The sequence below is a fragment of the Benincasa hispida genome, chromosome 8 (genome assembly GCF_027475165.1).
Source record: "Benincasa hispida cultivar pf3 chromosome 8, pf3_genome.v1.1, whole genome shotgun sequence".
Classification (NCBI taxonomy): Eukaryota; Viridiplantae; Streptophyta; class Magnoliopsida; order Cucurbitales; family Cucurbitaceae; genus Benincasa; species Benincasa hispida.
This window is the reverse complement of record NC_143485.1, coordinates 56,016,949-56,039,917: the sequence shown is the minus strand read 5'-3', so window position 1 is coordinate 56,039,917 and position 22,969 is coordinate 56,016,949. Positions and strand designations below refer to the sequence as shown.

Sequence of the window (22,969 nt, the reverse complement as noted above, 5' to 3'; positions counted from 1 at the left end):
CAAGGAAGAGACTAGCAGACACATTTGACCTTGAAGATAATGAGGTGGGTGTTGAAGGAAGACTGTAGTCTTCCACTATCCAACATAAAAATAAATATCTCGTGGGATAGATTATGAAGTTATTATATACATCAGTTATGTAACATGTCAAGACCATTTAGATTGATTTGAGAAAAAATTGTTTTTGTAAAAAATTCATTTTTATTTGAACACTTTTATTTCCAACAGATTAAAACACATTTGAAAAACTATTTTGAGTGGTTGTCAAATACAATAATATCTTCCCAAATGACTTATTTTTAAAATTAAACATTTGAAAATATATTTCATACCTTCCCAAACTCGTAGTTTTACCAAACTCACTTAAAAACTCGTAGTTATAGATCACTCACTTTTAGAAGTGTTAAATAATTTAAACAAAAATTCTGAGTGTAATTGGGTGAAGAGAGAATAGGAACATGTTTTAATTTTGGTTTTTGTTTTCAGCTATTGTGAAGAGTAAAATAAGGTTTTAAAGTTAGGAGTACAGAAAGTGGGTGGCTTCATTGAAAGACCAAAATCTGCAGGAATTGAATATTTTAAAGTGAAGAGGACAGGCTGGTCGTTGAGTAGGTTAATTCAGTCATTGAGAGACGAGAAAAAACTAGATAACAAGGTTGGTAGCTTTCAAGACCAAACTTAATTATCACACATTTTTCATCTTCAACTTCATTTATCAATTTTCATTTTCTACTTTTTTTCCTATCGTCTGTTCTAGTTGCTCAATCACCATTTGTCGTTGCTAGATTTTTCTTTTTCATGTTTTCACTCTCTTCTTAAATCTACTTTAATCTAACTTAAAATAATTATTATAACAATTCATTCAGCATTATCATATATATATATATATAAAACATATCTTTGTTTTTTAGAAATTGGCACATCATTGTATCATATCGTATTGATATCTTATATCTGTATCGGTGTTTGTGTTTTTTAAACAAATCATATTGCACTAATAATTATTACAATGACCATAATCGTTTAGAACAAGTTTCTTTTGTTCAATATATCTCTATCCTAGTAGTTTTCTTTGTTAGTATGTTGTGTAAGTTTTTAGTTTGATTTCACTGTTAGTTTTTCCTCCCCAAAAAAATTATTCAAACTGTTTGTATGTTTTTTTTTTTTTTTTTCTGGGTTAATGATCTGAATTTTGTTCAAAGGGTTTCAAAGGAAGGAAGGGGAAAAAAAAATAAAATAAAAAACATCATTGACTTCGAAGTCTTCTTATGTTTCTTCTCGAGATTCGTTAAAGCTTCTTTTTATGTTGGATTATTTTGATCTTTTACTAGGTTATTCACGATAGAATTTTTTGGTTACCTCATAGCATTTAAAAAACACCTCGTAAAAATTGAAACTAATGTTAGAAATGCAATCAAGTCATGATGGAAAGATAATTATGAATATATAAGTGGAGATAATTATCTTTATTTTATACGAAATTTTTTAGAGTAAAAACAAAAAATAGAAAAAGAATAATATCATATTATTATAGAGATAATATCATATTATTGTAGAGATATGTAAAAAGTCCATCTCTTACATTACCATCTTAAAAATCTACGATTCAACGTAGTAGTTAAACTAAACAAAATATAATTAATTAAATTACAAATGTGAACATAAAATGAATCAAAAGTTGAATAAATTGTTAAACTTTATCCAAACAGCTCATATGCAATATTTTGAGTGAATTAAATATCCTATATTTACAGCTCATACGCATTAGATTCCTCATTTTTTATGATTCTTCTTCATTTGGATGTGTGAATTAATATTTAAGTCCGTCATTAAATATAAATGTGAGCCAACTAGTCCATATAAATAAAGATATTTGTTTATGTCCCACGTTGTCTAACATTTGTTCTAAAACAATACTCCATATATATTACCAAAAAATATAGGTGCAGCACCCATCTTTTAGGGAATACCCTTTGTTGCATTCAATAAAAAGTCAATTTTTTTTTAAAAAAAAAATAATTAAAGAATAGATATTTTTTTAGGAGACTACACCTAAGCATTATTCTATATATTATTCAAAACCATTTAAAGGGTTGAATTTGTTGGGCGTCAAATTTCCAATCTAAAGCTGCTTGGAAAATCTGAAGAAAGATGAAGGCCAATATGGGAAGCTCAATAAAAGCTCTTTTCGAAGAAGACGATGATATTTCTTCTCATTCACATACCACTCATAACTTTGATCCAAATGGAGGACAAGAACCAACCACTCCTCTACCAGCTCAAGGACCTCTTGTTAGCGACGAATTGGGATCGTCCCATTACAGATCTGTTGATGCTAACTGCACTAGATCAACACCGGACAATAAAGCTCCGCAGGTGCCTGATGCGGTTGTCGTTGATGTAAGAGATGGAGAAGAAGAAGAGGAAGAGGAAGAGGAAGAGGAAGAGGAAGAGGAAGGGGAAGAAGAAGAAGAAGAGGAAGAGGAAGATATCAACAGAGATTCCACGTCCAAGCCTTCCACGGAAGGCGATACCGCATCTTCAACACAAGAGAGCTCAGGCGATAGTGCAGATCCAAGCAATAACAATGGAGTAGAACCAGAATCCAATCCAAATCCGTCGGCCAACATTGAGCCTTTCGTTCTACGCAACGGTATGTTCATCCATTCCAAACACATATTCCTTCATAATTCTCTTTTTTTTCCTCTTTACATTCTTAAATTTAGATCCCCTGTCCCTCAGATTATCATTGCATACTCATCTATTGTTAAGAAAATTTCTAGTTCTCTATAGTCTATATTTCCATTCATTTAAACACTATAAAAAAACAGTGCAGTGTAATCATTAATCTCCACAATCCCTTTCTATCAAAAGATTTTTTTTTAAATTGACACGTGGCAAATTTTAATTAGGTGTTGATAGGTGGGGCTAACCTAAAGTATTTTCTGTAGAAAAAAAAAAAAAGAAAAGATTTTTGTTACAAAATAGTGCTACTTTACTTCGTATACTTGTTAAATAAAGGGAACGTGGGTGGTTGAGAGAGAAAAGAGAAAAAAAGATAAAGAATAATTTTTAATTCTTTCAAAATTAAAATAATAATAGTTATTTTATATACTTTTCCATATCACCAACTTAATAATTTTATTTTTTAAATATTAAAAGACTATCCATTGATGTTTTTTTAATCAAATATTTAACTTTGAAATCTATAATATAAGCACTATATCAATTGAACTATTCCCATTTGATATTACTTAAAAATTTAAAAATTTTAATATTAATATATTGATTCCATGCCATTCTGTAAATAATATAAAAATGATTAGTTAACTCTATATAATAAAAAAAATAACACAAGAGTAAAAAATAGATTAGCTCAACTATCATGCTATGTGTTGAGGATCAAGAGGTTGATGGCTCAAATCTCTCTAATCCCATTCGTAAAATGAGAATTACCAAAATTGTTAATGGATACGACCACAAAACAAGATTATTTTAAACTTCAAATGCTAAAATGTGTTGAGTTTGAAAAACTTTTCATGGTTGTGTCTAAAGGACCTTAGGAATTCAAGTACAGTATGATCAAATCCAAATTTAAAGGACCAAAATTTTCTCAAATATTGATATGTCAAAAGTTAATGATTTATGGTCGTATTTTTTAAAGTTAATATTATATCGATTATAAATAAGTTAATGATTTATGATCGGTTCAATTATAAGTGAGATTAAAACGATTTAAATCTTTTGATTTCTTTCTCAAGGAGATATAGTAACTGTATTGGAGAGCTGAAATATAATCAAGATTATTGTTGGGATGTGTGAGAAACGAAAGGGCAAAATGAAAATAGGATCATAAGCCGTGAAAATGGTGGGAAAAAGTGTTTGGTTGAAAACGATGGAAATAGAATGAGTTTGTATTACAAATCACGACTCTAAACGCTGAATCTAAATATGAGTTTTGAATTATATTACATTACAAAATTATTCCATTATAGGGTATAAAAAAAACTTATCAACTATATTTAGATTGAGGATTAGTATTTTAACTATATAGTTAGTATCAATTGGATATTAATACTAGTTTGACTGAAATTAGTGTAGAAAGTTGTGAGGTATATGTGTTTTTGAATCCTCAACATCAATTGACTACTGTACAAAAAAGAAAGGTTTATTTTATTAGGGATACATTGTTTGTTTGTATGTGCAGCAAGAAGGAAATATGAATACGTTCCACTAAAGATTGTGTTATATCAAGCTGCTTTAAAGGGTGATTGGAAGACAGCCAAAACTATATTTCTGGCAGATCGATCATCTATCACTACGAGGATAACTGATGCAGAGGATACTCCTCTTCATATTGCTGCTGCTGCAAAACATATTTCATTCGTTGAAAAGTTGGTTAAACTTTCATCTTCATCTGACTTAGCTATCAAAAATGAAAATGGAGATACTGCCCTTGCTTTTGCTGCTGCATCAGGAGTTGTCAAAATCGCTGAAGTAATGGTTAACAAGAATCCTGATCTTCCAAACCTTTATAATGATTATAAACCATTCCCAGTTTTAATGGCTGTAGCTTACAAACGCAAAGACATGGCTTCCTTCCTCTTCTCCAAGACTAAATTTGAAGATCTAAATAAGTATGAACAAATTGAACTTCTCATTGCTACAGTCTCCAGTGATTATTATGGTATTAATTGCTTGCTTCCAAATCCTTATTAAGATATATCACATCTACTTTAATTTAGTTTAAAATGTTCTTAATTAACATTTCTTTTTCCTTTCTCTCTTTATTGTAGATATAGCGTTAGATATTCTGGCGAAGAAACCTGAATTAGCAAAGGCACGGATGGGCTTGAAAAAACCTGAGGGAGGTTGGAGGTAATTTGGAAGACAAATTTTAGAAAGAGGCTACTTGTGCTATTAACCATTTCTATTTCTATTTTTCTTTTTTCTTTTTTTTTTTTGTTGGTTAAGACATTCGTTCTATTTATACTAGTTGGTCTCTCTAAATCTATGGTTAAGATGTTACCGACACATTCACGATCTAATGACTACAAATGTCTATCTAGAACTATTGTTTACAATTATAGAAATTTGACTTTTATTTGGTCTAGGTCGTAATATTTCTAATCCAAAATCAAGTTTATATTTCTATAGGAGTGATGAAAATGGTGACACAGCCCTGCACGTACTAGCTAGAAAGGCATCTGCAATTGGTAGCAGCAGCGAGCTTTGCTTTTGGAAAAGATATATGAATTCTCGTAATACACATCAAACTTTGCTTTCTGATTTAGATACAATATAATGTATATGTTTTGAAGCATTATATGATATAATCTTTGAGTGCTTTAATTTCTGCTAGGCTTAGGGTTTTACAAAACAGCTCTAATGAAGACATTAGCCCATCGAACTGTTGAAAATATATGGAATACTGTTGTCCGAGATCTTTCAAAACTTGACCTATACAAGTTCATAAAAACACCTTCGAGGTTATTGCACGATGCAGCAAGAGTTGGAAATGCTGAGTTCTTGATAATACTCATTAGCTCCTATCCTGATTTGCTATGGAAAGTTGACGAGGACGACAAAAGCATATTTCATATCGCAGTTGAAAATCGACAAGAAAGTGTGTTTAGTCTTATATATGAAATAGGAGGGCTGAGGGATTTTCTTGCCAATTATCATGATAAAGATAAAAACTCCAACATGCTACACTTGGCTGGAAAGCTGGCATCTCCATATCACTTGAGCAGAGTTTCAGGGGCAGCACTACAGATGCAAAGAGAGCTTTTGTGGTTCACGGTACGTAGTTTGATGCGTATATTTAAATTTTAGAGCAATTCTTGGATACTTCTTACACTACATGCATCCGTTTTTCTTTTACATCCCATTCGAAAAAAAACTCAAAATATTAAAAAGTAAGAAGAAAAAAAAGGTTTATTACTTGATAAACTATGATTGAATGACTGAATATGCTGAAAAGATAGGTGTAACTAAAAATGCACACAATATTTTTTTAATTTTTTAGCAATATATACTTAAATGCATTCTAGACTACATTTATTCCTTTGCAGAAAACTCCAACCACACAAGAGAAATGATTAAAAACTATTTAAAAATGAGAAGAATAAAGAGGTTTCAATGTGGTGAACTATGGTTGGACAACTGGATGTGATATATCTTTCTGCGGTCTGTCCAATCATCCATCGATAGTTTGTCACGTGGTCTTTTTTTTGTTTTTTTTTGTTAAAATGGATTGAGAAAAGATGAATGTAACAAGGATGCAATTGCTTTTTCTTTATTCTCTAATACCATTATTATGCAAGAATTGAAATGTTGTATTGTGAACTTGAAGGAAGTGGAGAAAATTGTCGTGTCCTCCCATCTTCAAATGAGAAGTCCAATTTCAAAGCTTCCCCAAGTGGAGATAGTAAAAAACCCGATTGATAGCCTAACACCTCGTGAACTCTTTACAAAAGCATACAAACAAGTACTAAAAGATGGTGATGAGTGGATGAGATGTGATCCAGGTGCTAAAATTGTAGTTTCTTCCCATCTTCAAATGAGACGTGATCCAATTCCAGAGCTTTCCACAATGGAGATAATAAGAGACCCAGTTGAAAGCCTAACACCTCGTGAACGCTTCACAAAAGAGCACAAACATCTACTAAAAGCCGGTGAGGAGTGGATGAAAAACACGTCGAACTCATGTATGTTGGTGGCAACTCTAATTGCCACGGTGGTTTTCGCGGCGGCGTTCACCGTTCCAGGAGGCAATGATGATAAGGATGGCATTCCTATCTTCCGACAGAGTCAGACATTTACAGTGTTCGTAATATCAGATGTTGCGGCTTTGGTATTTTCTACAACTTCTATACTCACATTTTTGTCGATTTTAACGTCTCGCTATGCAGAAGAAGATTTCATGATGTCGTTGCCAACCAAATTATTGTTCGGGTTAGTCACATTGTTTCTTTCTATATCATGCATGTTGGCGGCTTTCTGCACGACTTTCTATATTGCATATGATAAAGCAAAGAATAAGATTCCATTGGCCATTGCAATCGTTTCCATTCTTCCAGTTGGTTGTTTTTGTTTGTTTCACTCTAAACTCGTTGTGGATATATTACGTTCAGCTTATTGGTCTCAATTTTCCTTGAGGAAACACAAGAAAAGACTATTTTAGGCAATTATATTGCACCAATTGTAAACCCAGTTTTGCTTCTTTAGCAATTAAACATTTGTGGTATATTGTTAATGTTGCAAAATTTTGATGGAGAAAGTTCGTAATGAAATAGAAATGAAGGGGAAAAAATTAGATATGATGTGTGTGAAGAGAAATTGTTTGGTTGGAAAAGTGGAAAAAGAATATAGGACAAAGAGCTTTTTTCTTTCCTTTTCTTTTTTGGAAACTGTATTTAGTGGCAAATTAAGATTAGTGTATGAACATGACTCCAAACTTTCAAATTTTGCAAGTATGACAAATCTTTCACTCTCTTAAATCACGTTAGAACTATAGAAGATATTTTGTACTCATGATTTCTCTTATCGAAAATTGCCTTAATGAGATTTTGTTAAATTGTATGGTTATTTGGTTACGATACAATTTTGTAATCTGTTGGGTTGGTCATTTTATATATATATAACCTTGTACTCCACAGTAGACAAATACATAAATACATAAACTTTTACATGGTATCAGAACCTCTATCAACATATCATTAACCTCCACCAACATACTAGGTTATGATTTTCCATTTTTGTACGTACCGTCACTCCCGACACCGTTTGTCTCCATCCAATCATGTCGTTCGCTCGTGGTGACTCCCATTCATTTCGTCATTCCATTTTGGATTATTCATTCTCGTCCGTTTACGTTCGTTCGTTCGTTCTCGTTCGTCAGATCTGACTTGTATGTTGTTGTTCGTGTCCAGGTCCGACTTGTTTACCGGATACGTCGATGTTCGTTTCCTGTCCGATCAGAGTGTTCGCCAGATCCGTTCGCGTTTATTCCGTCAAATCCGACTTTGACTTGTTCCCATCCCTGTTCGCTCTCATTTTATTTTCCAGATCCGACTTGCTCCAGTAAGATTCGTTTGACTGACGAACAAATTTCGTTCACTCGTGCTGTTGTGGTCAGATCCAACTCTGTTCGTGCCATGCGACTGATGAATAGACTCCGTTCGTGCCTAGATCCGACTCATCGTTTTCGTCCGTGCTCAGATTTGCCTCGGTCCATCTTCATCAGTCCAAATCCAAGCCGAATCTCCAGTCCAGCTGAGCGAGCCAAGTCAAGCCGAGCCAATTAGAGCGAGTCGAGTCAAGCTAACCAGAATGAGCTGAGCCGAGTCGAGTTAGCCGAGTCAAATTGGATTGATCAATTGAGTAAACCTATGTCGTTGTCTGTTTCTGATTTATTTTCCATCATGATGGAAAAAGTTGACATCTTTCGTCCTATCAACACTATATTTGATGGCACCAACTACATTACTCGGGCTTATAAAATGAAGAGCTTCTTAATTGGTCGCAAGTTATGGTGAATTGTTATCGGTGATGTCGCTCAACCTGTCAAAGGTGCTACTGAAGAGGACAATAAGTTTGTGGAAAAACTGGAAGATTAGGGTAGCAAAATTCATCAAATAATCACCTGGTTGGGTAACACTTTCAATCCATCTATAACACCCAATTGATGCATTCGATACTATTAAAGAACTTTGGGATTTTCTGTCTATGTGATTCCAAGCTATCGATCTTGCTCACTCCTATCAACTTCACACTACTCTGGTCAGCACCAGTCAAGAGGTCGGACAATCTATAGATAAGTACCTTGCCATTCTTCAGCCCATTTGGACTTAGTTAGACAAGGCTAAAATTAGTCTGGATCATCTGCAGCTCATTAAGGTTCTCATGGGACTCTATCCTGGATATGAGTCTGTTCCTGCCGCCTTGTTACATCGCAGTCCTCTATTATCCCTTGATGATGCGATTTAGGAAATTCTTTTTTAGGAGAAACGACTTGGGCTAGTCTTCTCTCTGTCAGCTGCTCTCGCAACCACTCATTCATGTTTTCCAACTGAGTCACTTTTCTGCAAAATCTGTAAATAGCATGATCACAAGTTTTCTAATTGTCCTACCATTAAGTGTAGGTATTGCCACAAGCGTGGTCATATTTTGGACAACTGTCCTACTCGGCCACCTCGGCCCTCAGGTTACACCACTAAGTCTAAGAGTACTTCTAAACACAGTTCTTCATCTATTGCTGCTATCGTCACTTCTTCCAATGTGACACCTTCCAACCCTTCTAGTCTCCAAATTAGTGACCTTCAGGATTTTCTCAAACAAGTGTTATCTTCCAATTCTTCTACTCTTGCTATCATACCAGGTACATATTGGCTCATTGATTCTTGTTGTAATCACATGACCCCAAATATAGCCTTGTTGTCTTCTTCTACACCTGTAAAATCTCTTCCTCATATACATTTCGTTGATGGTAACCACGACTATTTTTCACACCTATGGATTGTTAACACACAAACCATTAACCTTTCCGATACTTATCATGTCCCTAATCTATCATTTAATTTTGCCTCTGCTGGAAAACTTTGTGACATAGGACTAACTATTCCGTTTTCTCCTCATGGCTGTTAGGTTAAGGATTCGCGGACAGATCAGATGATTGGTATGGGTCGCAAGGTAGGAAGATTATTTGAACTCATGTCTTTTCAGCCACCTGTTCAACCACCCATTTATGTTGTTGTCATTGATACCGATACACATTGGTGGCATCTTCGTCTTGGTCATGCATCATCTAACAAAATTCATAGTTTAATTTCGGTTGTTATCTTGAATAATGTTTCACAATTTCGTTTGTTTGATTGTACATTGCAAACTTGCAAAATAGCACGCTCTATCTTTTTCTACCTCAACATCATTTTCTGATACACCATTTGATCATATTCATTCTGATATTTGGGGCCCTACTCCTACTCCTACAGTGAGTGATTATCGATATTTTGTATTATTTATTGATGACTATTCTCGATTTACTTGGATATATTTTCTTAAGAGTCATTCTTCCTTACCCAAAGTTTACATTGAATTTTCCAAAATGATTAAAACTCAGTTTTCTCAAACCATCAAAATTCTTCGAACGGATAATGTAATGGAGTATAAGGAATCTCACCTACTAGCTTTTCTCGCCTCACAGAACACTCTTATCCAATGTTCATGTCCTTATACCTCCTAGCAAAATGGTAGAGATTAACGAAAGCATCGTCATATTCTTGATTCTATTAGTGCTTAGCTTCTCTCCGAGAAGTTTTGGGGTGAGACTGCCCTTACGTCTGTTTATGTTATCAATCGTCTTCCCTTTGTTGATCTCTACCACTTATCTCCTTTTGAGCAGTTGTATGGTACATCTCCCTCTTATTCCCATCTTAAAATTTTCGGCTGTGCATGCTTTGTTCTATTACATCCTCACGAACATATCGAACTTCAACCTCAGGCCCGTTTATGTTGCTTTCTTGATTATGGTGAAGGAAATCGAACTCGAAATTTCCATGAGTAGCAGAAATAAGATCATTCCAAATTACAATCATGAATGAACATTACATTTACAATCGTACAGAAACATGCGGTTATACAATCAATATAGAAATTACAGCATGAACAAAACAAATGAACAAGGAGAAAATTACAAACATTTGTAGACTCGTATCCACGCTCCTTGCTCACGAGCACTCGAACAACTCGACCGCAACACTGCATGAACACTTCGTACTCGTCCTCAATGATCGCCTCGATCACGAACTCCAACAGCACACTAATGGCCTCCACAGAACCTCGACGATGTCGAGTTCAGTATGACACCACCAAGAAGGTTACCTTGGTATTCTCGGTGTGAGAATCTAGAGGGTAGGCTCTGTTCAGACTTGGTATGAGACAGACGAAGGAGGAAACACCGATTTTGTACATGATTGGCGGTGGAAGATGGCAGAGACCTATCGTATAGGTCGATGCCCAATCGTTTAGCTAAAGATAAGTGATCATTTAGCAAAAGCTATGCGATCGTTTAGCTCATCGTTTAGCTTAGTGTCTGTCGCCTACAAAATACTACACGATCGTTTACTAAACACGTTGTCACTTATTAGATCCGTATTTACTTGACAAGCACTGTGAGTTTCTTTTTTCCGAGAGAAAACATAAAAAAAAAAAAAAAAATCAATGTTTGTAAAAGCTTTTTAACACACTAAAATTAGGAAAACAATTTTCCTTTTAAATTACGGTTACCATGAATCACCAATAACCACCCACTCAATTGGTTATTAAAGAAAAATAATTAATTATCCAATAATTAATATTATTATAAATATAAATGATAACCAACTTATCATACTATATTTATAACCTATAGTTTTAATATTTCATCTCATGAAACATATAAACCATAGTTCTTTTTTTATTCCATGACACTTAATGTAAATCTCATTAGATGTATCTCATACATCATACCGATTATATCATATATAATCAAAATACCTCTTGTCAATTTGAACACTTCAATTCAACACCAAGAACTGATTCTCAACTAAATCCATTAAGCTACCAAGGGGAGCATATGAACTTGTAGCTCAAAGCTCCAACGATACGTGAATAACGGACTAAACTCTTTAGTCACGGGATCCACTATCCGTTAACTACCAGGCACTCTACTAAAGGTCGACAACTAAACTCTCCTTACCATAGATATATTATGTGTCCATCTTAACCAATCAGAAGTGCGACAACCCTTCACAGATTGCTCGTAAGTACAACTGGGCCAATAACCGTTATGCCCATGTAATTACATCTAACTCTTTAAGTACCACTGATCCCTCTAATGAACATAAGTCATAGTCCTACTATGACTGATTCCTCTCTTCCAAAGAGAGGTTGTGGTCACTATGTTCAAGCCCCAGAATCAGCCCTTAAGGGAGCAATCTCTCTACTTATCCGTACTTCGGGAAAGAAGTGAACTCCATCTTGTGGATTGAGTTCCTAGCTCCCAGATCAGACAAGTCCCCAAAAAGGTAGACATGTTGAGTTGGTAATCTGGCCAATCTCACCTATACTAATCAAAGGACCGCCCTCAAAGGCAAGAATTCCTAAAACACTCAGGATTAAGGTCGTGTCACCTATGGTCATTTAGGTGAGATGTAAGTCTCTAGTATCAACAGCGTTATATACAGAGTCTAATCATCTCGTGGTCCATGTCTTATACAAACTCTTTGAATAGGACACCCCCCCTCGTACGTCTCCACATGAATGGTCAGGATCTACCGTCTATAGTAGTTTACAACACTTGCAAACTTCTACAAAGTGAGTCGTATCAGTAGTGTCACCAGGATCAGGTATCACACCTTAATCCTTATACTACAGACCTATTTAGCTTATCACCTAAGGCATGATCCACTTGTATATCACATATACATGCTTAAGTTCACATAAGATAACCAAGGAGCTTTGTTTATTGGATGTGAGTAAATGCCAGAATTCAATAACACTTATTTTATTCATTAAACAATGTGTATCTTTACAAAAAAACGAGACTCTGAGAGAATTAGGACACCAATCCCAATATATGGAACTGAACATCAAGGGTTTCTGTGTTGGGATCCCATTTCTAACCGATTACGTATCTCCAGTCATATCACCTTTTGTTCTGCGAACATTGTATGTTTTCTAGTATTCCTTCTTTTCATGATTCCCTACTTAGTCCTCGGTCATTCTTCTCTAATCTTGCCACTAATCTGTTTCCTCTCAATGATTTTTCATCTGATCCTAAGTCTTCCACTCTACCCATCTCAAAGCTCGATCTATCTTCTCCTCCTGTTTCCCTCCAGACCTACCATCTGCTCCTGACGTAGACCCTGACCCTACACCTGTTTGTCTATCCACCCGGGTAAGAGAACCTCCTCACCATCTCAAATACTATCATTGTATTTCCATTATCATGTTTATGGTTGAACCTACATCCTATCATGTGGCTTGTACTAACCCTCTCTGGAAACAAGCAATGGATGAGGAACTTCAGGCTTTAGAAAAAACTCATACGTGGGAGTATGTTGAGTTACCTCATGGAAAGAAACCTATAAGATGTAAGTGGATTTATAAAATCAAGACTCGATCTGATGAGTCAGAACAATATAAGGCTCGTTTGGTTGCCAAAGGATATTCTTAGGAGTATGGCATTGATTATGAGGAAACCTTTGCTTTAGTTGCTCGAATGACATTTGTTCGGAGTTTGTTGGTCGTAGCAGCTGCCAAACAGTAGCCTATTCTTCAGATGGATGTTAAGAATGCTTTCCTCAATGGCACTTTGTCTGAAGAAGTCTATATGCAGCCACCATCTGGTGTCTCTCCCATGCCTAGAAAGGTTTATCTTCTTCATCATGCATTTTACGGGCTAAAACAAGCTCCCCGTGCCTGGTTTGCAACCTTCAGTTCGACCATCACCTAACTTGGGTTTACTTCAAGATCTCATGACTCTACTCTCTTTATTGATAAGACTTTGCATGGCGTCATTCTCCTTCTTTTATATGTAGATGACATGATTATTATTGGTGATGATCCTCAGGCTATTTCGGATCTACGAGCTATCTAGGAGAACAATTTGAGATGTAAGATCTGGGACCACTCAGTTATTTTGTTGGTCTTTAGGTCTCATCATGTCCTGATGGATATTACTCGTCTCAAGTGAAATATGCCATCTGATCTTTTGACCGTTCTGGTATCACTGATTCTGCCACAACACCAGTACCATTGGATTCAAATGTTCGTCTGATCTCTTTTGATGGTGTTCCTTTCAAGGACTCAACCTTAACTTGTTAGCAGTCTTATCTATTTAATAGTGACCCGTCCAAACATTGTCTATACGATTCATGTTATCAGTCAATTCATGTCTACTTCTTACATTATACATTTCACCGTTGTACTTTATATTCTACATTATGTTAAAGGAACACTAGGGCATGGTCTTCGATTCTCTCTCAATCCTTATTGGTTCTCTCTGGGTATTTCAACACTGACTGGGCAGGCGAACCTACGGATAGACGATCCACCATACGTTACTGCTTCTATATGGGTGATTCTCTCAACTTCTAATAGAGTAAGAAACAAATTGTTCATTCTCGTTCCAGCATAGAATCAGAATATCGTGCACTTGTTGATGCAATTGCAGAGGTTTTATGGCTTCATGGGTTCCTGGATGATATGAAGGCTCCCTAGAACTCCGTCACTATTCTTCATTGTGACAATCATAGTGCTATTAAGATTACACATAATGATATTTTCTATGAACGGACCAAGCACATTGAGACTGACTGCCATTTTGTCCGTCATCATCTCCATAGTTCCACCCTTCATCTTCAAGCCATATTTACGATCAAACAACCAGCAGACATTTTCACCAAAGCTCTCTCCCTTGTCCTCTTCAATTAGATACTTTTCAAACTCAAGATGGTCTCTACTCTACCACCTTGAATTTGAGAGGGGATGTTAAACTGTATAGTTATTTGGTTACGATACGATTTTGTAATATATTTGGTTGGTTATTTTGTTTAGGTTTAATATCTATTTTTAGGTATTCTTGTGTATATATATATAGCCTTGTACTCGAATTTGATATACAGTAGAGAAATACATACATACATAAACTTTTACAGATTTTATTTCCTTTTCTCCTTATTTCCTTTTTGTTTCTTTTATCTTTGATGTTGCATTTGTTTGAGAAGTTTGATGCCATTTCGCCTGGTTGCATCCGGTTAAATAATTTTCTTTGAAGTTGCAACATTTTTTGAAGATGAAATTCAACTCCCTCAATGATCCTATGAAGTTTTTATCACGTTCGATTCTTGAAAAAAAAATAGGGTGGATTTAACACAGAATACAGTGTCAAGTACGATGTCACATACAATATGTATGACAAGTGGAGCAATGCTAAAGCAAACATAAATATAAGGACACAGAGATTGATAATCCAAGTCGGTGCAAATTCACCTATGTATGGAGGGCAGTGTGCCCAATGGAATGAAACTTCACTCTATATAGAGTTTAGCAATTGTAACAAAAGTAATTATTTAACTGTTCGAGCTAAAATGATGTTGTTAGTTCAACTTAACCCAAAACAAATAGAATTTGTAAAACATGCACAACTACTAATACTAATACGTAGTAATAGTGGAAGTACGAGGTCGATCCACAAAGAACCTCTATTAATTGGCAAAATTGAGTTTTGAAATCCAAATTAAAGGGGAGGAGGGGGATTGTTGATTTTAAAAACAAAGTAAAAGTAAAACAAGAATTGATATGAAATTTTAGTAATTAGATTAATGAGAAAGAGTATGAAAGAAATTATATAAGAAATTCAATGGAAAAAGAATCTTTGGGATTTTATGTTGATTAACCTAATTCGATCATTAACTTAAATGATTTCATTCAATTTAATTGTTCCATAGTTCATTAAGGCTAGGCCCTAATGCCCTAATTACTAACTAACCTAAATTGGTTAATTAATAGCTAATTAACCTAATTTGGTTAATTATCCTAATTTAGTTCATAAATTCTTCCTGATGATATTCCACATTTAATTTCTAAATTGCATGAATTATTGGGTTTTCTTAACTATGACATTCTTGAAATTAAGAAGACCAAAATGAAGATTGATTAATTTGAATATTTGAAACTAGCAAATCCTTTCAAGAAAATAGGAAAACGTTCAAATTCTCATTCAAAATTACTAGTTCATTCAAACTAGCAAACCTTTAAATGATTTTATTCATATTTCAACAAGAACATTAAAGAACAACAAATTGTAAGATGAAAGTAAAAGAAAAACCTCAAGAATTGATTAATCAAGCATAATCCCAAAAAAAAGAACTTACCTACTCATGAATTAGCAAAATCTCCAAGCAATCCATTGAATCTTGCATCAAAATGTACATAGATTGAATGATTAAAGACAATCTCTCAAAAAATATACAGAGAATAGCTCTCTAATTTCGTCAAAATCGATATCTCTCTCGTTCTTTTCACACTAATATTACTTCAATCTTTTGAAATTCATTTAGAAAAACTAATTCTTTTAACTTGTGTAGGTCGCAGCGTGGCTATGCTCGTTGTCAGCGTCAGAACTCTTGCTTACGCAAGGCATGCACATGCTTTCTTTTTTTTTTTTCCGTCAACATACGTAGTGTTGCAACGCTGTGGGATAACGTTGCAACACTGCCTTGTTTTGCACCAATTTGGTGCTCTCTATCTTCTAGCGTTGAGGCAGGGTTGGGCCCTTCATACCAGCATTGCAACACTACTTCAGATGGAAAAATGGTAATTTTATCGACTTATTCTAATGATGTGATTTTTGGCTTAGTTTTGCTCCTTTTAACTTCAAGCTTCCTCTAGTTGCTCTAAACTGCTCCCGAGACTATTTTACCTATAAAATTGAGATCTTAAGCAAATTAACAATATAAAGTGAGGAAGTTAACATGTATAATATAGTTCTTTTCAAGACTTATCAAAATTCCCCTAACTTAGCTCTTGGTCATCCCGAGCAAGTAAAATTAAAACATACATTCAGTCAAAATATGAATCATTTATTTGTTCATTCAAATTGTATATATACTCACTTGACTTAAACAAATATTTGATTCTTAACTCTTTTTTCAACAATTGAGGAAACATTGATACGATACAAGCATCTTAGAAAGTTAGAATTTAATAACAATCAACTGAGATTTATTTTTGAAAAGAAAATTCTTTTTCTAGCAAAATCATCAAAGAAACTAATGCAAAGTTTTAGTTTATTTAAGAGTCTAAGTCTAGTAGAAAGGTTTTATGTAACTCTCAATTCTTCTTCGCCCTACACTGGTTATCAGTTTGAGATATACCTAAACTTGCAAAAAAGAGAGGCAATTCTAAGACTAGGGTAACTTTTATAAACTCTCACACACAAATCTTAATTAGTGTTTCTTTTACCTAGAGGGATAGTTTTACACTCTGACCAATGGGAACCTATCACTCTTTTCTCATGGGCCCTAACTAGACATGATAAAGGTAGTTCTTTTCTCCTCTATCCATGCATGCATACACACATTAGTGAATGTTATATTATTTTGCAAGCTTTCTTTATTTTATTTTATTTTTTTAGAAACTTTATAATAGGTCCTATTTATCCTCTTTATCTAGGTTGGCTTCTAAAACAAGTTGGTTGTTCTGAAGACCAAAAGTTGTCCTATCGGGATAACAAAGAAAATCAAGTAGAATGACATTTCTAAAAGCCTAAGATTCTATATAAACATAAAAACAAAGCATTCGATTTTTTTTTTTATGAAATTAAAAGAAAAAGAAATTTTCTTTTGAAAAATGGTTCCAAAATTTTGTTAAAAAATTTTAAAATGTTTAAAATTTTGTTTGTATCTTTGCTAAAAAGTGTGTGTCATCAAAATTTTCATCGATAAGAAAGAAATGATTGTGTAGAAATCTAATGAGGACATAAAACAAAATGAATGTGATTCTTTTATTTTGTGTTTTTCATGCATTTCATCAATCATGCATTATTTCATTTATAGAAAAATAATCTTTGGGCGCATAAAAGAGAAATCATGGTTCACAATCTCAAGGACATCATCATAGAGCCACAAACATATAGTCGAGATATAAAAATATTAAAATGACAAAATCTAAATCTAACTCGAGCTCAAATGCTCAAGGATTCCAAACATGCATATATATATATCATAGAGTAAAAATTTAATTAGGGCTCCTTTTTCTATGAAAAAATATTAAAAAAAAAATGCAAGCAATGTTTTCCACCTCCAACTTAAAAATTGAACATTGTCCTCAATGTTTAAACTATGCATATATGTTCAAGAATAAAAAGTAAGGGATGTAGAGAGAAACTTCCCTAATTTTTGTGGTTGCATATTCTTTTGATTGTGAGAATTTCTTGTTTTTGTCTTTTTTAGCTTTTCTTTTTTCTTGAGTTTACCTACAAAGAAAAAGAAAAATAAATTATTCTTTCATTCTTTTATTTATTGACAAAGTATGCTAAGAAATTCAAAAATAACAAAGTAAGAGAAAAAGAAAAGAGAAAATATGAAAATGAAAAGAAAGAGAAAATTCATCCTATTTTACAAATTTTTAGCATCACTTGCTCGACGTTGGTGAAGAGGGAGATCACTGTACGAGGGATTAGTCAAACGCAAGTCCAATTGAACTTGGTTTACATGCCCTTTGTTGAAGACTTTAAGCCTATGCCCGTCCACCTTGAAAACTTTTACTGTCTCAAAACTTTTAATCTCAATTGCGCCATAAGAGAAAACATTAGTAATTTCAAAACGACTAACTATTTGGACTTAAGTTTTTTAGGCATCAGTTGTAATCTAGAAATGGAAAGTAATACTTTTTGTCCAATTTTGAAGTCCTTTCTTATCAAACCTTTATAATGAATAAACTTGGTTTTCTCTTTATAGATGTCGGACTTTTCATAAGCATTATGTTTTAATTCTTCCCATTGTTGTAATTCTAGAAGTATTTCCTCTCCAACTTGGGTTAAATTCAAATTACATTCTTTTACCGGTCTAATACACATTGTGCTCAACTTGAACGGGAAGATGTCATGCCTTTCCATATACAATTTTGTACGGGGTTATTCCAATAGGTGTCTTAAAAGCGATTCTATAAGCCCAAAGCGGATCATTAAATCGAGAGCTCCAATCTTTTCTTTTCAAGTTGACTGTCTTTCCAAGAATGCTCTTCACTGCTCAATTGGAAATTTCGACTTGGTCATTTGTTTGAGGATGATATGGGGTTGCAACTCGATGGTGTACTCCGTATTTCTTCAACTATGCCTCTATGGTTCTATTTCAAAAATGTGTTCCTTGATCACTTATAATTGCTCTAGGAATTACACAAAAATGTTATTTTGAGAAATCCTGAAAGAGTAGAAACATCATTAGTCCTAGTGCAGATTGCCTCAACCCACTTCAAACGTAATCTACAAAAATGTAAAATATTGAAACAAAGAAGGAATGGGCCCATAAAATCTAAGCCCCAAACATCAAATATCTCACATACAAGAATGGAGTTAAGTGGCATTTCGTTTCCTTTGGATAAAGATCCAAATTTTTGACATGTATCACAAGACTTGCAAAATGCATAAGAGTTAGCAAATAAAGAATTCCAAAATAGTCCTGAGTCTAACATGTATCTAGCAGTTCATTTTGGACTAAAATGACCTTTGCATGCATGCTTGTGACAAAAGGACAAATAAGACTCAAACTCTTCATCGGGGACACATCTCCTATTTTTTGGTCTGAACGAAATTTTCATATAATAGAAGGATCCCGTATAAAATATTTAGAGTCATTTTTCAGTTTAGAATTTCTAGATGAAGACATATTGAAGGGAAACTTACCAATCACAAGGTAATATTACCATATTTGTATTGAGTTTTATATTCTAAAACTCATGGTTTATAAACAATAAACTTATTCCGTTGATCAATAAAGATGTTTTTGAAGTATTGATTCAATAAATTTATTACTGAATGTATTAATTGTTCATTTCATTTTAGAAATAATTGAAATTCAATAAACTAAAGCTCCATGGCTATTACATAAGTACTTGAACTTTGTGTGGAGACATAAGCGTAGATCAGGTTCAAGTAAATAGACAAAACAATATATAATATATGAATAAGGTTAGGTGCCTTATCGTAGTAACACTATTAGATGTGGCCCACTTTGTAGCTATTACAATCGTTGTAAAGTGCTACAAACGAAATGATCCTAATTCGTTCATGTGGAGAATGCGAGAGGAAGCATCCTATGCAAAGAGTTTATATAAGATTAGATCAAGAAATAAGCCACTCTTACTTTATAATGTTGTTTACTATTTAAGACTGACTATTTCAAAGTGATGACCTAGGTAACTTGACCTTAATCTTGAGCTAACCATGAAGTCCTTTTTATTCAAGATTATCCTTAGATTTGCATGGGTGAGGGTTGGCTTAACAGTGCCGGCTCAATAAGCCTTCCATTTCAGGGGTAAGACCAGGTAGATAGCTGGGACATAGGGTGCAAGATCGAACTCACTCCTATCCGCTTTTAGAGATAGTAAAAAAGTTGTTCCCTTGAGTATTGATTCCGAGTATTGAACAAGGGGCCCTACCCTCTCATTGGCTCAAGAGGGACTCCGATTGCTGATTAGATCACAAACTAATTGTTCATTAGAGGATCGATGAAACTTAAGGAACAAGAGGTAATCTCGAGGGTAAAACAACTATTGACCCAGCCGTTATTACGAACAACCTGTGAAAGGTTAACTTACTAATTATGGTTATATCGAGTGGACATAATTATATCTCTACAGTGAGGGGAGTGCAACTACTGGGCATTAGTGGAGTGACATAGTAGTTAACAAATGTTGATTAGTTCGGTTTAAAGAGTTTAGTCGATTAATCTCATATCGTTGGAGCTCTGTAGGTCATTAGGTCCCCCTACTGGCTTACAAATGGATTAACCTTAGAATATATTGATGAGTTTGATTTGAAACGTTCAAATTTGAATTAAGGGAATTAGTAATTATATGCGATATAATTACACGTTAATTATCAATTTAAACGAAGTTGAAAAATTGGTTAATATTTAAATTTGATTTAAATATTAAGTAACATAAATAGGGATTCATGATTGTGAAATTAGTGTTTAATTAATTTAATATTTGATATTAAATTAAAAGAATTAATTAAATAATTTTTATTTAAAATTAATTAATTATTTGAATTAATTTGATTTAAAATTGAAAATTTTAATTTTATGAAAATTCAAAATAAATCAATTTTATTTTTCATTTAAGTTTCAAAAATTTAAATTAAAAAATTGAAAATTGAATTTTAAAATGAAAAAATGTTTTTAAACCAATTTCTTTTTGGAGTGGTATTTTGAGTGGCTTTTCCCAATATCCAACACTCAATTCTCACTCAAATCACACAAAGAGGTGTTGTCAACTGGCTATGCAATCTGATTGCTTGGTTGAGATGAAAAAAATCTCAACAGATTTGAGTTGGTTGTCTTCTTCTTGGATGGCTGATTTTGCAAACATTGAAGTTTTGAAGAAGAGTTCTTCACAACCAGAAAACACCAGACTATTTCTCTTAAATATTCTTTCAATTACTATTCATTTTGGATCTCACAATCTAATCTAAGGACCTAAAGAATAGTAAGGAAGATTCACTGGTGGTCCACAAGCTTTTGGAGTGAAATTTGAAGCTGGTTTCGTGGACTAAAGGATTTCTACAAAGGTATACTTTAAACTCTCTTTTTTTTGTTATGAACTTGCTTTCATAAATGCTAAAACTGATGAATTAGAACACTTAATGATTTTATTTGCTTCCGCTAATTTCATGCTTACTCCAACAATTGGTATTAGAGCATGATTTAAGCACTCAATTCATGGTAATTTTAGCTTAGTGGGTGATTTTCATAGGTTGTATGAAAATGGTGATTGATATAAATGTTTTCAGATTTGGCATTAAAATTCTCTTCAACTAAGTGTTAATTGTTGTAATTGGCTCTTTATTTATGGGCCTTACTGTGTGATTAAAAGTCTATAAATTTGTTAGAGTTAATGGGGTTGTAATTCGGCTGTAATTGAAGAAAGAAGCAATGAAGGTCAGCTGTAGATTTTCAAGTTTGAAGCTACTATCAGGCAGCATTGCAATGCTGCCCATAGAGCATTGCAACATTGTTCTTCATTAGTTCGAGGCATTGCATCGCTGGGATGGAACGTTGTAACACTGCTCATGACAGCCCAGAAAGCGTGCACGCGACTCGATCGACAGTTTAGGTGAACTGGTTAATCCGATTCGGGTCTTGGAGGTTCGTTCAACCCCATTTTGGCCGGTTCAACCAATTTTGGTGCTTTAGAGATCTGGTTCGGGCAGTTTGGGTCTGGTTCGGGTCGGCTTGTGAAGACTAGAAGCACTTTGAAGAAGTTTTTAATTAGTACTGTAATAATTTAGGCCTTTTACTTGTTTGAAATGCCAAATTTGATCCATATCAGTATGCGTTTTATTATTTATGCATAGTGAATGTATGTTATAACTAAATAAAACTTGTATGTGTATATAGTATGCCATGTAGATTTAAAATCCCACCACATGAAGCATGTAGCATGCATTGAAAGTATGTTATAAAGAGTTATAATATATAATATGCATGTTTAGGGTTCCAAGAATTTAATATAAAGTGTTATATTAAATCCCAAAATTCTTGATGAATGTTATGGATGATCAACATGTCTATTGTTTTATAATTGTTATAAAAATCAGATTACACATTTAAAATCCATAACAAAGATAAGAAGCATGCTCATCTACGTCAAGAAATAACAACTTGTTTTAATAGTTAAAATAGGTCGTTATCTTGTAAAATTTGGTTACAAACTCAACCGGTCTATAATCTTGTCTAAGGCTTGAGGTATTTACATTGATGGTTTACGAAACACCGCCTACCTAGGGATTACAACCGAATAATTGAGTGTTGTTAACCCGATTTTATGAGCATGCGTGAGTGATTTGAGGTTTTAAATATGGTTTATCACCTAGACATCGTAGGTTAAATCCAAATATAAATGTTATACATGGATAATCACTTAGTCTTAGGTTTTTTATTAGCCAGAATAGACCTAAGTAAATGTTTATCCAAAAATAAATAGAACACTTCAGTGGGAGAATAATAACATATACTATATGTTATTCTTAGCTCTCACGTCCCTAAGAGTTCGCATCATGAGATTCATGCTCGGCTTCGTGTCACCTTAGGAATGACCTCCATTCAGAAAGTGTTTGCTTGGGTTAATAACAAGGTGAATAGAAGAAGTAGTTCATAATAATTGGGTGAAGGATGTTTTTCAATGTGTCCCACGGTCTCCT

At 33.9% G+C, this 22,969-nt stretch overlaps 1 protein-coding gene across 3 annotated transcripts; it reads left to right on the top strand.

Annotated features, from left to right (window-relative positions):
• Positions 1–1,873: 1,873 nt before the first annotated feature.
• LOC120082594 (uncharacterized) lies at positions 1,874–9,978 on the top strand. Of its 3 annotated transcripts, none has more exons than XM_090316637.1 (7): positions 1,874–2,653; positions 4,208–4,687; positions 4,797–4,878; positions 5,158–5,261; positions 5,363–5,802; positions 6,356–6,957; positions 7,935–8,530. In XM_090316637.1, the coding sequence occupies exons 1-7, from the start codon at positions 2,152–2,154 to the stop codon at positions 8,029–8,031; spliced, it is 2,307 nt and encodes a 768-aa protein (XP_090172763.1). In that variant the 5' UTR covers positions 1,874–2,151; the 3' UTR covers positions 8,032–8,530. The 3 variants fall into 3 exon arrangements, with proteins under 3 accessions (XP_090172763.1, XP_038893766.2, XP_038893767.2); XM_039037839.2 differs by lacking the exon at positions 7,935–8,530 and adding an exon at positions 9,649–9,978 and having other exon boundaries at positions 1,951–2,653; XM_039037838.2 differs by lacking the exon at positions 7,935–8,530 and having other exon boundaries at positions 1,892–2,653; positions 6,356–7,322.
• The last annotated feature ends 12,991 nt before the right edge of the window (positions 9,979–22,969 follow it).